At 38.8% G+C, this 21,230-nt stretch overlaps 1 protein-coding gene across 1 annotated transcript in view; it reads left to right on the top strand.

The window, feature by feature from the left end:
• Positions 1-5,211: 5,211 nt before the first annotated feature.
• LOC306758409 (contactin-associated protein-like 4) overlaps positions 5,212-21,230 on the top strand; it is a gene marked incomplete at both ends in the record, with an annotated part of 125,864 nt that continues 109,845 nt past the window's right edge. The window contains one exon of the mRNA XM_079243736.1: positions 5,212-5,512. Coding sequence (XP_079099862.1) covers positions 5,212-5,512 — 301 coding nt within the window. The remainder of the gene's footprint in view (positions 5,513-21,230) is intronic.

Consider the following 21,230-nt stretch of genomic DNA (forward strand, 5'->3'; position numbering starts at 1 on the left):
AGCTCTCAATTTACCAGTTGATTTATGCTCCTACCTTCACCTAATGGTCATTAGCTGTGGGTCGTGACTGAAAGAACGAGATTTTGTATTTTGTAGACAGGCAGCTGAAATGAGTTTCCTCCGCAGGGTGGCCGGGCTCTCCCTTAGAGATAGGGTGAGGAGCTCGGTCATCCGGGAGGGGCTCAGAGTAGAGCCGCTGCTTCTCCGCATCGAGAGGAACCAGTTGAGGTGGCTCGGGCATTTGGTCAGGATGCCTCCTGGATGCCTCCCTGGTGAGGTGTTCCAGGCACGTCCCTCTGGGAGGAGACCCCGGAGAAGACCCAGGACATGCTGGAGGGATTATATCTTTCGGCTGGCCTGGGAACGCTTTGGGATCCCCCCCGCAGAGTTGGCAAATGTGGCTGGGGAGAGGGAAGTCTGGGCTTCCCTGCCCTCGTGACCAGACGCCGGATGAGCAGTCGATGATGGATGGATGGATGAATCTCAAACGTGAGTAAGGAAAGCATTACATTTGGTTGGACTTGGGACAGAAACATGAAGTGGCCCGTTTAATACCTCAGATTTACCCCTCATATGGTCTGATACACCGCAGAACCAGCTGAATTCTCTGCAAAAGACCAACAAGATGTTCTGCTCATGTTGAGAGTGTGTATGCAAGGAATGAAGCATTGATTCCTGCAGGCTCTACCATCAGCGATATCTGATTCTCCCCCCTACGTTTCCTCTCAACCGATTCCCCCACTGTCTGCAGCCTTAGTGGGTTTCATTATCAGATTCCCCTGCTGACTCCCTCTGCATCTCCTCCCCTCTCCTCTTTGTTTTCAAAGCTTTTCCTTTACAATGTAAAAAAAAAAAAGCCTCCCGAATGCCTCCAAGAGCTTCTCTCCCATGTGGGATTATGGTTACCCTTTTCGTCCACTAAAGGGTGTGTGAATCTGAGCTAACAGAGGGCTGTTTTATTCTTCATTTTCATGGTCAACAGCGTGAGCTGCATAAAAACTGGGGTGTAATTAGTCCTTTCTCCCCCAGCTGCCACTCCTCTATTTTTGCACTGAACTGGCAGTCCATTTGTGTTTTATCCGTCTTCTACCTGTTCCGCACTTATTCTGTAATGAGGAAAAAGAAAAGAAAAAAGCACAACTCGTTGGAAATATTTCCTGACTGTGTACCATTTCTACTGAGCATAAAAACTGTTTTAATGTAAATGTGAGAACTTTTAGTTACCCACAAATCTGCATGTTAAAGTGGCCTCAGAAGACAGTAATTGTTGAGAAGGTGGAATATGAAGTGGAGTCATGCTTTTTGACATGTGTATACATTATTTTCATTACAGCAAGCTGTAAAGTGCATTCACATCCCTTTCTTGTGCATGCTCACCAGAGGACAGAAGATTGCTTTTTTTGAATTACAACATAATTTTCAGTTTGCAAAGAAGGTGCTGGCAATCTGTGCTCTTCTGCAAATCAAACAGTAGGGAGGCTTAAAGGTAACACTTTGAGTATTAAATAAAACAGTTTTGCAGGGTAAAGTTTGCAGATCTCTGAATAAGACTGAGGTAGATCACTGACCTCAGCCTTTGCTGAACACTGTCGACATCCATTTGTTGTTTTGTTGAACGAAGGGTTGTTAAAAAGGATTGACAGTTTGACAGTGAACAGGCAGAAAGCCTGGCAAATAACACAAAGGAACATAATCATCTGACTATTCTGAAATGGAGAGTGTAAAACTGAAACAATGCCTGTTTTTACATTTGCTGGGGCTGAATTCCCTCATCCTTTTACTCTTTCAGTTTCAGTTCTCTGCAAATTATGTGCAAGTATGTTCATGTTATGTGACCACCATGAATGTCATCTTATTTCATTTATCTTGTGAAAAGAAGAGAGATAGGAGTTGCTCAGTCTCAATAAGAAGTCTTTATTATTTGTCCATGTGTCCTTGAAAATTTTTATCCTTCTTTGTTTTCTCGAAAGGTAAAAGGTTTCCTTTGGAAATCAGAGCATGTTTAAGTTTTGTCTGTTTAAATTAAAATTAAATAAAAGAAAAAAAGAAAAACACGAAGAAGCAAAGTTTACTTTGGAGAAGACAAAGCAAAGAGACAACTCCAAAAGAAAAAACTCTTGCTGTAAGTCAGAGATCTCAAACTCCGGTCCTTAAGGGCTGCTGTTCCACTAGTTTTAAAACATTTCTCTGCTTCAGCCCACCTGGCTTCAAAAAAACTGGTCATAGGCAAAACTTGACAAGTTGTTTGGATCCATTTAATTTGAATCAGGTGTGTTGGAGCAGGAAACCTGCAGGACAGGATGATGTTTTAAAGCTAGTTTTAAAACAAGCCAGAAAAACTGGTCAGTCTAGTTAAAATGTTCGCTCTTAAATTCATCTTTATTTGTACAGCACCAATTCACAACAAAGTAATCTCAAGACACTGAATTGAACAGTCTGATATCCTAATAAGTCTATTTTATGTTAATTCTGGGCATTTTCATATAAAATAGCTTATACCAGCAACTAAACCAACTTTCACAGAGACTAATGGTTGGTTTTGACGTTTCCGCCACATGCTTTGCATAGGTCAGCAGAGGTTTGTCATGCACTGCTTCCAGAGGGGTTCAGGGAATGATTGACTGACATTTTCCGTTCCGTGGAGGACTGGAGACAGGTAGCACTGCTACAGTTAGCCAATCAAATCAGATCAATCTTAATTTAAAAAACACTTTTCCTGCCAAAGGCAACACAAAATTGCTTACCTGAAACATGCAGTCACATACATATGCCCCCCCAACAACCAGCCCGATCAGGGCAGGCCCAAGCCCACATCACAGCCGTAGGGCTGCAGTGCAGGACCGCAGCCCTCTCGACAAGGGCAACCACACTGGCAGCAGCCCCCAGACTGAGCAAGCAGAGCTCCTGAGGTGAAGGATTCCCATGAGGAAAAAGCCAATGATGTGTCAGCTGTTTACTTACTGACTCGGTGAGGTCAAATATTAATCAGAGTGAAATAAAAAATGAAGTCTGCAAATATTCTCCAACATGTGATGCTTGCATTTATATGTTGCTTAAATATTTCCACAATCCTCCTCTAAAATGCAAAATCCTCATCCACATGAATGTTGTGCAACTGTTAAGTTGGTTGCCAGTGGGGTTATTTCTTATTCATCCAGTCTGGATGGTATTGGTCTCCCGCTAAGTGACTTACCACTGCATACAATACGACAGCCTGGTATTGACTTGAAAGAAAAACCGTCTTTTCTTTTTTTTTTTTTTCAGACTTTTAAAATGTTTTATCATGTAAAATTGGCATTAAATCTCTTCGGCTCAGTGCTATTTTTGCTTCTTGTCTGTCGCACTCCTGTACATGCTGTACATGTCACACTCACCCTGAGGCAACACAGTCATGTTCCTCCTCTGCTATCTGTTCTGAAACACTGCTTCTCTGTTTTATAATCTACAGCCACTCATATGTGCTGTGAACTAAATCCATCTAATTCATTCTACGGCTCCTTTTCTGCTGGAGATGATGTCCTTTCGTGTCTGCGTAAATTGCTGCATGACTTTACATCACTGAGCAGTATTTTGTTCACTTCTGGCTTTTGGCTGTTTGGGCTTTACTTAACCCGTCTCAACATCAGCCTTTGTTACCTTTAGAAGAATAAACACAAAGTGATAACATTAGACATTTTTTAACAAGAAAGTTTGTTTATTTTATATGCCAGAAGAGATTAGGTGTGAAGCTCCATGTGTGGCCGACAAAAACACACCCTGCCTCACTTGGCAAGAGCAGGAGCGGTTAGAGGGGTACGTTATGTTAATTTAAATTAAGTCTTCCAAATATGATTCATGTGTAAAGGCAACAAATAATAGAAATGGCTGACATACTCAGTAGGAACACAATGATGTCATGAAATTAAATCTCTCATTTCATTCACTGTCAGTGTGAACTTTGCTTTTAAAATCTGGTGCAAAGCTTTTCTTTTAAGAAAAACTTCACACCTATCAGAATTTTCTGTTTTTCACTTGACAACTGTGAAATAATCTAAAATTTCATAATTTTTTGCAAAATTCCTCCAAACGGACTGTCAAACTGGGTCGATTATTATCTATCATGTTTGTACAAAACATGCACCTAATCTAACCCTTGTGGTCAGTTTTCCAAGTTTGATTAGTGTAAATTCCACTTCTGAGAATTGTTATATTTAGTGGTCCTCTTTTATTGCCTGGCTTGTTTGTTCATTCTTAGTTGATTTTGTATTTTCTGTCTGTGTCCTTCTTAAATAACTGTTTGGTTCTTGAAGAAAAAAAAAAAGCATAATTTTGGAACACACACACACATTTTATATGTATATATATATATATATATATATATATATATATATATATATATATATATATATATATATATATATATATATATATATATATTCATTCATTTCCCGAACTGCTTATTCCAATTCAGGGTTGCGGGGAAGCTGGAGCCTATCCCAGCCGGCTTTGGGCGACAGGCAGGGTACACCCTGGACAGCTCGCCAGTCCATCGCAGGGCCACACACAGAGAGACGAACAACCACTCATGCTCACACTCACTCCTAGGGGCAATTTAGAGTGACCAATTAACCTATCATGCATGTGTTTGGATGGTGGGAGGAAGCCGGAGTACCTGGAGAGAACCCACGCATACACGGGGAGAACATGCAAACTCCACACAGAAAGGCCACTGACCAGTGAAGGATCGAACCAGTGACCTTCTTATATACATATACATATATATATATATATATATATATATATATATATATATATATATATATATATATATATATATATATATATATATATGTGTGTGTGTGTGTGTGTGTGTGTGTGTGTGTGTATGTATATATATATATATATATGAATTGTTGAATATTGATGAATTTAAAAAGTAGTTTTTTATTTAAATACCTGAACAGAATATTTTTGCATTGCAATTCTCTGCTTTTTCAAATTTTCCATTCATTCTGTAACACAATGCAGCAAATAAAAGTCTATTATAAAAGCAAAAAAAAAAGAAAAAAACCCACCTGGCTTCCAGGGGGCCTCTGCAGGGCACAGATGCCCCTCACAGTGTCTAAATCAAACTTACGCCCTTGGCAGATAAAAACGCATGAACTCGCATGAGTCAGTGTAAACAATAAAGCTTCCAGGAGATAATGGTTCTTCTAAAAGGTGTCAGTCTTAATGAATGCAGGATACATGCCCGACTCCTGCTCCAGCAAATCAGCACACCACATCCACTTTATCCCCCTCCTCTCTCTCCTGCGTCCCACCTCCCTTCTCTCAGTCGAGTTTGGGGAGATCTCGCCTGGAGCTGGAGAGGAGAGCTTTGTCCGTCGTTCTCTCTCTCTCTCTCTCCAGCAGCCGTCAGGTTTCTCTGCAGCCTTTCGCTCTTCTATCGTGGATGAGGAGACTAAACAAGTGGCTGGGATTATGCTTCGGGTGGTCCTGCTTCTCCTCTGCCTCCCCGGGACAACCGGAGAAGGTGAGACGGCTGCGCGCTCCCCACCTCCCGCGGAGCAGCAGCTCTGAGCACGTCTGCAAAGTCCAAGTTTTGATCGCACGATTTAACGGAGTCGCTTGATTTCTTGAACTTTTTTGTGCTAATTAAAAAAAAAAACAATTGGAGTGTTTGGAGCATCTTCGATCTGTTATTAGAGGATATCTGAGATTAGAGGCTCTGGTATAAAGAGTTAATATTTTCCTGCCTGGGTGTACTACTGTTTACCTGAACCAAGCAGACTGGCTTCACGGTTTTGTGCATAAACCACTTTTAGATCTGTTTTCTGGTTAGTTTGCTGCTCAGCAGAGCGTGATGGGCATTCTGGGACGCAGAACCTTTTTGACAGCCAGGGGCTGGAAATAGAAAGAGGAGCAAACATTTAATGCAGGCTGGAAAAGCTGATTCTGAGAACTCTTCTTCCAACTTTAAAGCCACCGCATCTGCATGATCTGCAGGACTCCTTCATGTAGAAAATAACCTCCTGGTCTCTCCAAGATTTGATTATTCCCTTTCATGCCTCATTAATATGCCATTTCATTTTGTATCTCCTCATTTTCTAGACTTCATTTAGTCCCTTAAAGGTTTTCCTTTCCCATCCATCTTTCCTTAGATAATGGCTTTTTTTTTTTTTTTTTTTTTTTTGTTAAGTTTAGTTCTATCTCTGTGGACTCCTCTCTGTGAGAAACTGAACTTCTGGTTGGGTCGTCGGTTTTATGGAAATCAAGCAGACTAAAAGACAGAAACACCTGCGCTCAGATGAAAATGTTTTCTGACAGTTTTGTCAAAAAGAAAAAAAACAAAACTGATCTCCTCCCCCCTCTTTCTGCTTTCTCTTTCCACATTTTCCTGCCGTTTCTGACTCAGATCAGATTCAAACTCTTCATCCTCTCCTGCCTCACTCATCTTTCTGCTTGATGCTTTCTCCTCTCAGTCCTGCTGGTCCTGTCAGCTCCCTTTTCACTTGTCAACGGATTTCCTCCTTCTCGTCTCCCCTTTCTTTTTGTTTTGCTTCTCTCCACGTTTGCCATCTTTTTGTGCTCCTCATCCTCCTGGATCTCCGCTCCCCTGCTGCATCTGCATCTGAGAGCCTTTTCTCAGAGCTGTTTCCCTTCCTCTCCTGCATGTTTTCTAATGTTTCATGACCTCAACGCCTCATTTCTCTTCCCTCCACTCTCCTGCTGCTTATCTTTTCCTCTGTAGTTGTTTGGGGTGTTCTTTTTTTTTTTTTTTAACTCTCATCTCAGCTGGCATCTCTGCTCATGCTCACACGATGAGGAGGTTTTGAAGGCTTAAAATCGATGCCTGCAGACAGTATACTTTGTTTCTCCCGGTCTGTCAGGTTGTGGGAGCATTTCAGCAGATGCCGGCACGTTCGGCTCTCTGTTAGCGTAAGCTTCAATATCCTCTCTTCATGTTATGTAGCACCGCCTGACGCAGCGGCACACTCATCATGCATGAACCATAAACCACGACAGCATGATAAGATAAGACCGAGGAAGATGAGAGAGCTCAGCTGAAGGTTTCATATCACCCCCGTCAAAGACTGCTCATTGTTCAGCATGGCAGGATTACTAAATGGCAACAAAGTGGAAATACATATTTCAACAGTCACAGATGGTGCTATGATGACTTGTTAGCTGGAGGACTGAAGTGCTGTTTATATGATGACTGTCAGTAAAGTTAATGTGTGAGACAGAAGCCTGGAGGGCTGCAAAGTCAGTCTGTTTAATTGTCTTTTGAAATTAACAGCATAGAACTGTCAGTGTGCTTTTTCACACATTTTTCTTTTATGAAAACTGAGAGACAGTCAGATCATTTGAGTGTTTTTAGAAATTTACTGATGCATCTAAAGTCGAGAGAACCTTTAACGCATGTAACATTAGTGGGTTCATGATGTTGGTTTTTGCTCTGGCACTAAAGGAAGCTGTGTGTCAAACTTACCACACATTAGTTGGTGATTTAAGAGCTGTGGAGTTGTTTCAGTTTGCTGCACACATTCAGACAAAAATAAACAATTTGCACGTTTACATGAATCCAACTTTTAAAACCTGAAGTGCCCCCATTTGGAAGATGTCGAGAATTAATGGTGCCATATTCTGCTAACTGCCAAAATGACTACTTTTAAAGCATCATTTACTTACAGGATGCATGGGTTCTGATCCAGGTTGTTAACCTGGAGCATGCATGGTTTTACAGATCCACTCATTTCACACAGAGGGCAGCTGCAGCACAGAGAGGACAGTATAACTGGGTGTTGGTATAAAACTGTGAACAAAGTGCAAGTTACTCTCCATCCTCATGCTCTCAGCTACACCCACGGGGGGGGGAACAAAGCCCATCAAACTCAACATCTTAACATGAGGTGAAGGCGAGGCTCCATGTTTGAATTACATGTTGTGACAAATACACTTAGCTTTAAAGTCACATCTTCAAACCTCATCACAGACCATTCATTCATTCATTCATTATCCATACCACTTAATCCAATGAAGGGTCGTGGGGAAGCTGGAGCGTATCCCAGCAGTCTTTTGGGTGGAAGGCAGGGTACACCCTGGACAGCTCGCCAGTCCATCGCAGGACCATCACAGACTAATTTTCCATAAATGACTAAAACGTTGAAACAAAATAGGGAGGATATAACAGTCCAACATTTAAAAAGTTGTAGTTGCTCTATTCAGATTTCAGATAACTTGTTGATTTCAGTAAGAATATCCATTTTAAGCTGTAACAGTCATGTTAGATTCATTTGGTTTGGCTGCGTCTCTGTGATGGTTCACATGTTTTCTGAAAGTTGGTGTGTACTTCCCTGTTAGAATATGGAGCTATTCATATTTTAATGTAACATGGTAAACTCCTCTCATATAGAAAACATATTTCTGCATAAAAACTAAGCAGAAGCTGGAATTTAAGATTTAATCACAAACCAAATGGCAATACTGACCAGAAAAATCCCATTTTGATTTTCTTCCCACATCGTTCAGGCCAATATGAAGTCTGTACTAAAACCATAGACTGTATATAATAAGATGGACGGAGCCTCCGTGACGTCACCCATAGGTTTCTGAAGAGCTGAATTGAAGCTCGATGGGCGATTCCTACCATTGCTGTCTTTGCAGCATCATGTGTGTTGTCTTGCCCGGAAAATACATATATGGGCAAAGAGGTGGAGCTGAGAGGGGGACTGTGAGCGTCATGGTGGATGATTGACATCGAGCGAACTCCAAGCTTTCTGTAGCTAAAAGCTAACTGAGCTAACTCGGAGCTAACAGGAGCTAACAGGAGCTAACCAGCTAACGGAGGTAAGCGGGCTAAAGCTACAGTAATTTACGTTGTTAACTGGCTAAAAACCGCGGTTGTTCTACATTCTTCTTACTTGAAGACGGAGATTGGTACCTGTCAATCAAAAGGACAGACCCCTAAATATGTCAAACTTTGAGATCTCTTTCTGTCTTTTTTGATTTAACTTGCTAGTTTCTGGTCCTCCTGATTGTCAATGGTTTTGTTCTCCACAGGGACCATGAATCTAGAGTTGGCTTGTGTGGGTGTATATATATTTATGTGTGTGGGTGGGTATGTGTGTGTACATATGTATGTATATGTATGTATGTATGTGTATGGATATGTAATATATATATATATATATATATATATATATATATATATATATATATATATATATATATATATATATATATATATATATATATATATATATATGTATATATATGTATGTGTATGTATATATATATATATATATATATATATATATATATATATATATATATATATATATATATATATATATATGTATATATATATATATATGTATATATATATATATATATATATATATATATATATATATATATATATATATATATATGTATGTATGTATGTATGTATGTATGTATGTATGTATGTGTGTGTGTGTGTATGTATATATATATAATGTATGTGCGAGTGTATATGCATGCATATGTAGGTTGGTATGTATGTGCATATACGTGTATGCATTGACTCTTTCTTTTGTTTTTTCTGTTCTCTTTTCTGTTCTCTTTCTGCCCCTTTCCTGCCCTTTCCGGTCAGGTCCCGCAGCATAAACTCTGCAATACAAGCTATTATCCAAAGCAAATAGAAAAATAAAATAATCAAGAAATACAAGGGGATCATTACATCTATAAAAGTTCCCCTTGGCAAAATAAATTTGCTCAGCAGAACACAGCATCCAGAACATCAGTCTGCTTGCTTAAATGCTGGACAAGACAAAAAGAGATTAAATTACTTTTAAACAGGCGCGTTAGAAAAAAATTCACTCCCCCCACAGTTGTCATGAAGGTAAACTTGACCTATTAAACCTAAAATGGATTTTTGAACCAGGCTGTAAACATGTTTATTTCTGCCGTGAAGTTTGTCTTTTTAACATGGGAGTCTATGGGGATTTGCTCTGTTTTGGAGCCCCTAGTGGATGAGGGGGGAACTGCAGTTTTATGCACACTTTTAACCGCTGGAGGTTGCCGCTTGACTAAAACCTCTCTGAGGAAGCAAACTTTAGCAGACATAGTGTTCATGTATGATGAGCTGATGGAGGTTTAGGGCAGCTGTTTTATTCCATAGATAAAGTTTTACATATGTACTATGTACCATTTTCAGTTATTCTTCACAAGTAACACAGATACTGATATTCACGCTAACAAATGCCACAAGTGTCCCCCATATAATGACCCCAAAATGCACATAAACTATTTTAAACTATTTGTATGTTAGCAATCTTACTCTTGCTAACATACAAAAAATAGCACACCTATTTCAGTGATTAAGGGCTGTATCACTCCTGCGTGGACACTAGTTTATCAAGTGGGCCTGGACACGCTACATAAACCCTTTAAGTTTCGTATTTTTACAGAGTTTTGCATCTTCAAGTCAAAACTGTAAAGCCTCAGCGTATATTAAAAAATTAGAATTCCCAATGAAACACCACTCATTCCTCTGTATTTCTGTTGCTGTTGTCCGATGGTTAAATGCTTCAGGAATTGCAACTTTACAACCGAAGTGCCATCTGATAAAATCTCCATTCAAGTTATTTAAAGGTGCAATCTGGGCACTGATATTAGCGCTACTGCCAGCACAAAGTTGTCCCATAAAGAAGGTTAGAAACAGGAGAATATCTTGCATGTTTTCTCACTCTGTCCACTTTATCACCCTCATGTGCATGTCTACTCGGACAAGGATAGCGGTTCAATTGGAAGGCCAGGTGGAACACTTCATGTAACCATGCTAAGGGAATATCACGTCTACGGAAACAAATCAAGGTTGTGACCTAAAATTCTTTTAAAAACGCTTTGAAGTTTTGTCTTTCAGATTTTGAATATTCATTTGATCCCTTATTAATTCATTGTTATGGTTTGTATATGCAGCGACTAGAAGCAGATCCAAATACAGTCACCTAGCAGGCGGAAGCAGATAAGAGTCCTTAATAATGAAAGAAGAGTCTGCAATTTGTTTTTAAAAAAGGTAAAGTGAAAAAAAAATGTATATACAGGTAACAAGATCAGGTGTGTGGGTGAAACACATGGCAACACCAACAAAGTGACAAAGGAAGGGACTAAGAGTGCATTCATGCCAGGATAGTCCGCTAGACTTTGTCCGATTGGGGACTTGGCTCAGTTGTAGGGGGGTGTATCCATCCAGACCAAGATTACATTCACGCTGCACTTTGGTCAAATGCACCAACTCTTTACAATATATATCCCCATTCCCACCAGGGGTGGCACTGCACTAGTATTTAGCAAATGTGAGTACAAGACCTGCATGAAGAAGAAAACTCTGTTGCAAGTTAAACATAGAACATGAAACTCGCTGATTTGGGTTTTTTATGTTGTCTTGTGCAAGTAGACTCCAGAAATACACAGCAACAATTACCTCAGTATAAACAACAGACAAGGCAGAAAACTCTTCACTCAATCGCTATGTATTACCTGCAATGCAATGCTACGTCAAATGCAGGAAGTGACTTTTCTTTTTGTACTCCTATATTTGGTCCACTTGAACGGGCCGAGACCTGCGTTTGTAGGTGGACCGAGTCCGCTTCTTTGGTCCAAATCAGAATTTGTTTGGCACATTCACATTTCCCCCAAACAAAGCAGGCTTTCCGAGCAAACGGACTCGGATTTAAATCAGAAAGGCTGATGTGAACGTCAGTCAACTACTGGGGTTTCGGCCCCACAGGAGAGTAACCCCGGGGATCCACTGAACCTGGAAGCATTGTGGAAGCACTGCAAAGTCGGTAGGCCGAGCTTTTCCCCCAGCACTCACTGCCACCAGGAGAGTTTCAGAGTGGAACGTCTGTGTCGCTGTATGAGGATCATGTATGAGGATCATTGTGTCATAGTTTGGGTAGGAAGGCCAACTTAGAATGTCTTTTAAAAAGCTTTAAAGAGAACAATAAACCAGCAAATACATTAGCAGGCACAGTTCGACCATGTCTCATGTGCCTTCTTTTTATTTCCTTATACTGGGGATGTGTGGTGTCAAAACAATATGCCAGGAAACGGTGCAAATTTCCAGATAGATGTGCATTTGGTCTCATTTGTAAAGTGAAACGGCTCTCACCAAACAGCTTGGTGCTGGTGCCGCCTGTAATGAGGAAATGTTGATGTTTCAGAGTAAAATGCATCCAAACTGGACGTGTAGTGGTAAAATCCACCAGATCCACTTTGGTTTTCATGGACTGGTTTCGTGCCTGAACAATCTGCTCTGCCCTCGTTTGATGTGGTTTCAAAGCGGCAAGCGGCAAAAATAGAACAGACGTGTATATTAGAGAAGTAAAAAGCGATGGCACCTCTGGGATGCCTTAGAAACCCATTGCGGCATGCCCGATAGAACCACTCCTGTTGACTAGTGTCGCCACGATGAGCTGCAAAGGTGCACCACGGGGGTTTCACGTTTGGTTGAATCGAGGGGTAAGAGAGTAATCTGGAAAGCCTGATTTCATCTGGTGGACAGAAAAAAATCAACGTGAGATACTTTATGTGAATAAAATTAGTGTGAACACTATCCAGGTGAATGAATTATATATATTCTAAAATATTTGAGAAAAACCAGAGATTACAATGTGAGCACCAATAAATGCATTATTAGAATGAGTGCTCAGAAAGAAGAAGATCTCATAGCACTACTTGCATGTTTGCAGTGACATTCATCACTAAAGAAGAGACCCACTTTCTCAGTAAGAGGGGAAGAAAATGAATCAGAATCCAGAACTGCCTCAGGACATGATGTACTGTGAGTGAAGCTTGTGTGGCAAAAGGTCCACCAGACTCCCCTTGTTTGCAAGGCCACTCACTCAAATTATGAGCTAACCTTAGAAATGGAAAGTGGAAGGTGAGAAAACGAACATGATGCCAAATGACTGACATTTTACAAATCACAGATATGTAAGTAATGATGTTACCATTACTCAAATATCCAGAATGAGTCCGGTAATGTGGAGACACTTTGTTAAGTTCAGTGAGGCGAAGTGTGAAAGTGGCAGCAATTCTTCCCCATCCATTCGTTGTGTGTGCACGTGCTGTTACTTTTCTCTGCTGTGTGTGTGTGTGTGTTTCTGGATGTTCCATTCACGTGTTTATTTTGTGGATACATTCAAAACAATGGAAAGGAGCGATGAGCCTAATTCACCAATCCCAGTGTGCTGTTGTAAAAAGGGTAATGGGATTGTCAACTTCATGCTGCAACAGTGCGTCTGGTTGATGTGTGTGTGTGTGTGTGTGTGTGTGTGTGTGTGTGTGTGTGTGTGTGTGTGTGTGTGTGTGTGTGTGTGAACTGCAGTGGCAGAAAAAGTCAGAGGCAAATTGCTTGTATATTTTCCTCGAAGGTTCTGATGTTTATGTATCACAAAGCATCGTGCTATTGCATCGTTCCTCAGGCTTTTAAAGGTAAATACATCACTTAGTGGCTCTTTAGCTGAAGTTGTGTAGCATATTGTGTGTTATCAAAGTTTTGTTCAAAACGTCACTGGTTGTGTAACGGTTTATCTTTGTAAATGGCTACAGTGGTAAGAATTTAGCAAAACGTAGCTATAAATCATTAAGTTGACATAAATGTCTTCCAGAGGAAGCCAAGAAAAACATTTGGACACGTTTTGAAGCGAGAAGAGGAAGAGCCAACCAAAGTACGGGTTTTTTATGTCATCTAGGGAGATGTTTTTTAGGGAAATGTGTTTGCATCTTTAGGCAACAATTAACCTTACTTTGACATAGACTTTTTCTGCTGTTTATAGGTATAATATTTACCATCTTGTTTGATCGCCAACATATTTTCCTTTTAAAGAAAACATGAAGGACTATACTTGTCCAGGGCGTACCTTGCCTCCTGCCTAGCAGCTGCTGGGATGGGCTCCAGCACCCCTACAACCCTGCACTGGAATCACTGGGTTCACTGTAAAAAGGGAACAGTAGAAACAAATGAGTTCAGTTAGTTTAATGAACTTTAACTTTATCCAAATTAAGGTAACGTAATTAACAATGTTTTAGTCAGACTTACATAAATCGTTTAGTTTGTTTCAGGTAAATAATCTGAATAAATCGGTCAACGATGCTGGTGGTGGTTGTCTCTCCCTGTACTGTCCTTCACACTCATGCTACCAACTTCAGCATTAGAACAAGACAGACACATGCCAACAACGTTTAAATGTAAACATAACACATGTTCTAAAACACATAACTCCTATTTATAAAGGTAGCAATTGTAAAAAGTAACATTCCTGCTGAATAGGCATTTTCCATCAGTCTTTGTGGTCATTCTGGTAATGGAAAAAAAAGAATAAAAAACATACAGCAGACTCTTTTCAGAGTGCATAGATAATGGATGGATGGAAATGTTTTTAAATGTTTTAAGACAATGTTGAACTTGAGAAGACAGATATCTGTCATGAGGTTGTGTTTAAAGTGTCTTTAATTCTGGTTTCCTCTTTTTATTTTATAGTTTTTCCTGTTTTGGCATGTTGCATGTTCATTAGTTCACCTGAGTTCATTTACTTCATCTATTTTACCTGTGTCTTATTGTGTTCTTCTGTTTATTCATACCCCCCAGTTGTAGGTTTACTTTGCTGGTCCATTGAGTTTGAGTTTAGTCCTCTGCCTGGTTAAGTTAATAAAAGAACATTCCCGGAACCTCCTCAGCTTCTGCCTCCATCTCTGCATGTAGGTCCACATGTCCACCTCATTGTGATAATATCCGCCTTGTGCTTAATAATTTTCACTTCAAATGATAACTTTTCAGACATTTTGACATTTAACTTTCAGCTTCCAAAGTTCCTACAAAAAATGTACTCACTGTAGCTTTTCCGAAGTCGTCCACAAAGAGGACGTGTGGAGTAATTTTCTAGCAGGTGAACTTAATCAGCCATGATGAATGTCCTCTCACAGAGTGACTTCCTGTGTGGTGGTACATGTGTTGTTATAATGAAAAATAGGAAATATATAATCTAGGGACTGGACAAGGTATTTATTACATAATTAACCAGATTCCTGCATTTGATTTCCTGTTGGATCACCTGCTACACGCAGCTTGACGTGTCTTCTGTGAAGAATTCACCCATGGTACATTACAAGCGTCTCTATTTCCACTCAGGAAACAGATAAATAAGAATACATAACAAATTCATACATGCACAGGTCAGCGAATGCACCGGGGAGGCTGTTGAGGCTTCACTTCATTGGCTTACTTGGAGATGTGGGTTGTTTTCAAGCAGCTGGCTCTAAAATGTGGAGGACAGCAGAAAGGAAGTAAGAAGATGACACCTACCAACCTTCTAATCCTGTAGCGAGTGTAAAATTTATTCTAGCTGCCTTACGGATGCACTCAGCCCCCATAAACGTTCAACTTGATGAAACTTTTGGAAGTTTCTCTCTTCTGTTTGCAAAAGTTTTGTTTCCTTGGCAACTACAGACCAACCTGTTTATCTAATGAGCAAATTTGTCAGGTTGGGAGAACTTTTAATCCGGTTCCTGAGATGTTGTTCGCAGAAAAATATGTTTTCTAACCTCTTCAGGCCACAATTAGCCTCAGTTTAATGGCAATAACTTTTTGCTGTTTAGAAGTATATTTATTATCAAACACCATGTTAGTTTAATTTTTCAGGAAAACTGAAAATCTTTATAAATCTAAAGTTTGCTTTTATGGACATATGTCTACCTCAGGGGTCTGCAGCCTTTACAATCCAAAGAATTATTTTCGGCATCAGTCCAACTAAAGAAAAGCTTGTTTAGAGCCGCAAATGGCCATTTGGGAAAAAAAAAGCTCATTATTATTGATAGACACTGTATCTACTATAGAAAATTTGCCAATTTAAAGAAATAAATTCTTATTCCTAATTTAAGTTTCAATGTAAAAATAATAAAAAGAAATCTTATATTCATTTTCTTTGATTGTATGCAGATATTTTTGGGAAATTATGTCTAAAAAAGCCTGTAGTTTCCAGCCTAAAGACAAGAAAAATCACAATTTTTATGTCATTATGCTCAGTGCAATTATCTTATAAAAAAAAGAAGCTAAAAACCTGTATTTTTTTCTTCTTTTTATTAACCTTTCCTGTCCAGCAACTTGACAGCAGAATGATGGTCTGCCTGCCGTATTATATTAAAAAGAAATACAATAAAAAAAAAAAACTAAAAAAAAAAAACCTGCATTTCTTATTATATCTATATTTAAAAACATTTGTTTGTTGGCTAGTATTTTATGGAGTGATGTTGGAAGGACCAGAGAGCTACTTGTGGCAGGAACCTCTGGTCCACCTAAAGGTTGGTGATAGATAAATCAGATAAAGTGTCTTATTTTTATGATGAAAGATGAATCTTTTGAAACACGACGGCAATGGATTTAATAGTTTTTGAAATATTAGGACTGCAGTGGTCCAACCGACCGATCCCGGCGTCCTGCTACGATGTCCCTGAACAACCTTTGGCAAGAGTATAAAACACACCAGAGCAGAGAAACTGGTGCAGATTGTTCTGTTTCTTCCTCCACTGTATTGTTTGTCAGAAGGCTGTTGTGTCTCTAATTGTGCCCTCAGAAACTGATCATCTCTGGTGACTCACTGTGTTGTTGTTTGCTTTATTTTGTTGTTTCCTCAAGCTTGTTTGGATTAATGTAGCAGCAGCCTGAATCTATTTCTGCATTAATCAGCTGGTTATTTAACTAGTTTGTTGGATTAACTGCAGTGTTTTTTTTCCAGCCTTGGTAGCTCTCCGCACACACAGTCCAGCTGCTGCTTGTTTCGGTTTCACAGCACGCACATCAGATTTGTTTTTCTCATTAAAAGCATTTGTTTTTATTGTTTAACTTTCCCATTACATTTTGGATTTGCAAAGAACAAAAGCATCCATATTTAGTTGGTTGAGAAAAACAGATGCGGGAGAGTACAACTTAGGTAATTGCTGTTATTGATCATAGCTGCTTGATTTCCTATGGCTGCAGTGTAAAAGTAATAAAACACAAAGACCTGTGTTATTTAAAGGGGAGTTTGGTTTTAGCAGGTGCAAGGAGCAAATTATACCCAATTAAAGTAAATAAATTCATAGTCATTGGTTTACATTTTTTGCTTTTTATCCTGTCTGTCTGAGAGGACTCCTGAACCACATGAACCTGAACCATGTGAGAGGAATTCTCGTTTTGTGAGGCATTTTCCATCTCATCTGCTCCTTACAGCTGTAATTGTTTAGTCATTTTCAGTTGTTTTACCACCACCCCCCCTTATTCCTGTAAATGTTTTGCAAGTTTTAGGATTGGCTTCCACTTTGGATCCCATTCCGGGTTGGTTGCTGTTGCAGTACTTCATATTTGGACATTTTGTTTGTGAAAATCTGCTTTCTGCACGACTGGCTTTGGTTGCAGCAAAATGTTGTGCAAATGCTGCTAAATTTAATGAAAGCAGCTTCAAATAAAAATGTAAAAACATAATCACAGAATTAGATTAAACTTAAACAGGAGTTACTTGCAAATGATGAAAGCTAAATTGAGAAAGGTTTGCTTCCAGATTTATATGTATATTTGTTTCTGAGCTGTAGCTGCAATGTGATTCAGCCTTTAAAAAATCCATGAAACATCCCGTTAATATCCAGAGACATTTTGACACAGCCGCATGAGATTATGGATGGCATGCACAGAAGCAGAGAAGCACATGTGCACGCTGATTGACTTGTTTTGTTTAGTTTACCAGAGGTACAGTGAAATGTTACACATTTATGTTTATATTGCTATTTTAGTTCATACTTACAGCATGTCAGTGAATCCTGAGAGAAGAATGGTGGTGAATACTAGTGTACGCATTGTGTGCCATTGCCACACATTTTTTGCATTTTTTGCATCACTGCAGAGCATGTACCGAGAAAAGATGACAGTCTGCAGCATCTGCTATATAATTGTGTCATGATAACTTCAAACCTTGTTATTACTGTGCATCCTGTTTTGTTTTTCACGTGACTGTTAGTTGTGTCAGTGTTATGGCTTGTCACCCATGGTGGAATGATTTTGTCTTATGCTCATATGAGATCACGTTGAAGAGCCTACAAGAATGGAAAATTGATTTAAATTGGGAGATCGGAGAAATGTTTTAATCTAAACGGTAAAAATGGATTTTGTGCGTGTTTTCTGCAACAAACCTGGATCCAATCCAGAACATCTGATAACATTATCAGTGTTTTTCTGCATGGTGGTGCAGCGGTGAAAACTGCAAAATGTTTCTGGGTTAAAACCTGCTGCTTGAGTTGGAGCTTTACTTTTTCTCTTCTCATCCTTGGTTGCTTTGCCTTCCTCGTGGGTTTGTATGGTCTGCTTCTCTGTGTTGACCCTTAAATAGGCTATTACAAGGCATAGCTCTCCTCTCACTCTATCAGCTTTGTCCATCACTCTACAACCCTGCATATGATAGAAAATGGACAAATAGATGCTCTTTCAGAACCACACCAGGCTCTTAACATCGCACAGTGGGTGCCAGACTGGTTTATGAGTGCTTTCCAGTGAGTGCTTTGAGTACATGTGATGAATTCTTGCAGCGATCTCTTCCCACTCGAGGCTTCAAATCCAATAAATTCGCTGTGTGGTGTAGGAAAACCAAAGGTTAAAGTTAATGTGAGCGTATTGATACTAAGATGTGGTTTCCTGATGGCACATCTGATCTGCTACATGCACTAATGTTTATTTGTAGGTATGTAGACGCTTGCTGCTTCTGCTTCCTCAGGCTTTCTTTCTGAGAAGAAAGACTTTCCTCAGACTTTCTTTAGTGCAGAAGGGGTCAGACACATTAAAGCTCCTCTGTGTGCGTTTATTAAATCAGACGAGAGAGTCATTTAAAAAGCAGATAGCCGGGCTTTTTTCTTAAAAACAGAATGAAAAAAAGATGAAACAAACTTGTAATGATGAGTAATTTTTTTCATTTTAAAACTCATAAAATATGTTTAGGATTGTAGATGTCTGATATTTGGCATAACGATATTATCGGTTGATATCGTCGTTAAAATGTCAGAAATAATCGGTATCAGTTTTTACTATTTTAATAACATTTATATAACACCCACATAATGCATATCAAACTTTTCAGGTGAGTCTCCTCTAACTCAAAATGACAAAATATTAGAGATGTCATGTTTAGTTTTCTAGATATTTTTGTTTGTTTGGCACAACTCACTCCAAAAATATCGGTATCGGTTGTATCGGAAATTAAGAATTTGATAAAATTGTTACACTGGATATCAGTAAAAAAAAGCCTATATGGAACATTCTGATATAGAATAACACAATAAATGACTCCAGTGATAATGGAGTAACAAATATTTCAGATATGTACAAGCTGATACAGGACATATATCCGTACGAGGTGAACAAACCCACAATGTAAAGGTTAAACACAACATGTGAAAATGAAACCTTGAAAATACATTGAATAAGAGTTTTTTTTTGTTTGTACATGAAGTTAATTCAGATTACCTGCCATAACGGCTAAGTATGTTTAATATGGATCAGTATTTTAAAGATGAGGCAGGGAAAATGATTATATTATCCATGAAACAGAGAGAAAAACTGATTTAGAAATGAAAAACCTTCAGTGAGTGAAGACCTTAAAAATGTGATAATATTTTTAAACCTTGCAGAAATGTTTACTCTAAAGGCTGAAGACACACTCCTTTAAAAGAAATGATTTCAAAACTGCTTTTAAGCCATAGTTCATTTTCTCAATCAGGCTGTCCTTCAGTCGTTTATTCCTGGGAGTCCATCTTTATTTAATATCTGCTTAATACATCAGATGACATCTGTTTCAGGGTTTTAGTGCAGCTTAGGCAAGGTCTGTGGGAGGCACAATACCTTTGGAGGGGATGCTTGATTTATGTTTCTTTCATGAAAACCACTGAGTCATTTCAGTCCTTAAAGGGGAGATCAACACGTTTTACTGACTTGACTTAATAAACTGATTTGTACAAGTGTCAGTTTTCAGTTCAGATGAGGAAAAGCTGCAAGTTCTTTATCTTATCAATGAAAAAAAATAGTTGTAATGAAAAGATTATGTGGTCAAAGATAATGAACAATTTTTTTTTTTTACTTTGTTCTTGTGCATTGTTGTGTTACAGTTTCATTTTACCAACATGTGCATGTGTTTCATATCGCCAGCGTGGTGCTTTGTACATCCTCCAACAGTCAGATTGTGTCGTAGCGGTGGTCTCAAGCACAAAACCTCGCAGGTTACCATCATTCTAAAGTCACTGCACTTTTTCTTTGAAATGGTTGCTATTAAGAAATTAAATGAAAAATACTTTATTAATCCCCAAAGGGAAATTCAATATTGTAGTATATAATAATTAACTTGAGGAGGTCTTGTTCCGGAGGCTGATGGCTGCTGGCAGGAATGATCTTCTAGACCTTTCATTCTTGCATCGGACCTGAAGAAGCCTCTCACTGAACACACTTTGTTGTTTGGGGAAGGGTGGGAAAATCAAATTGAAATATCATATGTCGGGAGTTTTTGCTTCATAATTTTAAAATTGAATTCTTTATGAAAAAATTCTAATTTTTTTTTTCAAATTAATAAAAATAATTCATTATAAAATTTTTGTCATTTTTATTGTTTTTATTGATCTTTTTTACTTGTCTTCTTGGGCATTATAGCAGTAGAATGATGGTCTAGCTCCTCTGTTGTTTTCTCCTCATTGAAATTAAGAAAAATGACGAGCAAAAAAAGTTGTTTTTTTTTTTTTTTTTTTTTTTTTTTTAATCTATAATCAGCAATATCGAAGAATTGTGAGAATTGCAATTTTAATTGAATCGGCACCCAAAAAAAAATCGGAATCGAATCGAATCGAATCGGGACAAATGCATGTTGTCAGCTCTAGTTGCTATCAATGACTGTCAGTTTCTGCCTCTGTGATTCATAACATGCTGACATTCTTCCAAACCTGTAATTCATCTGCATTAATGAGACTTTTACTAAATCTGTTATTACACAACTACGATTTATTTAAAAGGCTCTTAAGGAGTTAGGACAGGGTGGTTGTTTTATCCCATGAACTGTCACATAAGGCAATGAAATTTGAGCCTCATATAAGCTAAAATTTTCCCGATACATTTTACTACACAGTTTGACTGAGAGTTGTAGCAGATAGAAGTATGCATGGTTATAACTTTGTATTAACACACGCAGTTGAAGGATAAA

Source organism: Telmatherina bonti, assembly GCF_933228915.1.
Source record: "Telmatherina bonti genome assembly, chromosome: 7".
NCBI classification, from domain to species: domain Eukaryota; kingdom Metazoa; phylum Chordata; class Actinopteri; order Atheriniformes; family Telmatherinidae; genus Telmatherina; species Telmatherina bonti.